Below are 204 nucleotides of genomic sequence, written 5' to 3' on the forward strand. Positions count from 1 at the left end.
CAGCCATGAAGCCTGCTGGGGCACCAAGTGTAAGGAGATCACATTCCATGAACCTCAATGACATGGCAGACATGAGATCAAGAATGGAGCTGCGGAGTGAGAGGTCTGAGCATGCACCATCTTCATACAATAGTGATTATGGGGGCAGAGATAGGTAGGTATAAATATAAATTTCATGTGTTACATTTTCAATTTGAAGTTAGT

The 204-nt window shown here is 42.6% G+C and overlaps 1 protein-coding gene across 1 annotated transcript in view; it reads left to right on the top strand.

The window, feature by feature from the left end:
* The window catches only part of LOC119589286, a gene marked incomplete in the record, with an annotated part of 113,340 nt that overhangs the window by 19,125 nt on the left and 94,011 nt on the right, over window positions 1-204 (top strand). Inside the window, 1 exon segment of the mRNA XM_037937904.1 lies at window positions 4-154. Coding sequence (XP_037793832.1) covers window positions 4-154 — 151 coding nt within the window.

The sequence above is a fragment of the Penaeus monodon genome, chromosome 25, assembly GCF_015228065.2.
Source record: "Penaeus monodon isolate SGIC_2016 chromosome 25, NSTDA_Pmon_1, whole genome shotgun sequence".
NCBI lineage: Eukaryota > Metazoa > Arthropoda > Malacostraca > Decapoda > Penaeidae > Penaeus > Penaeus monodon.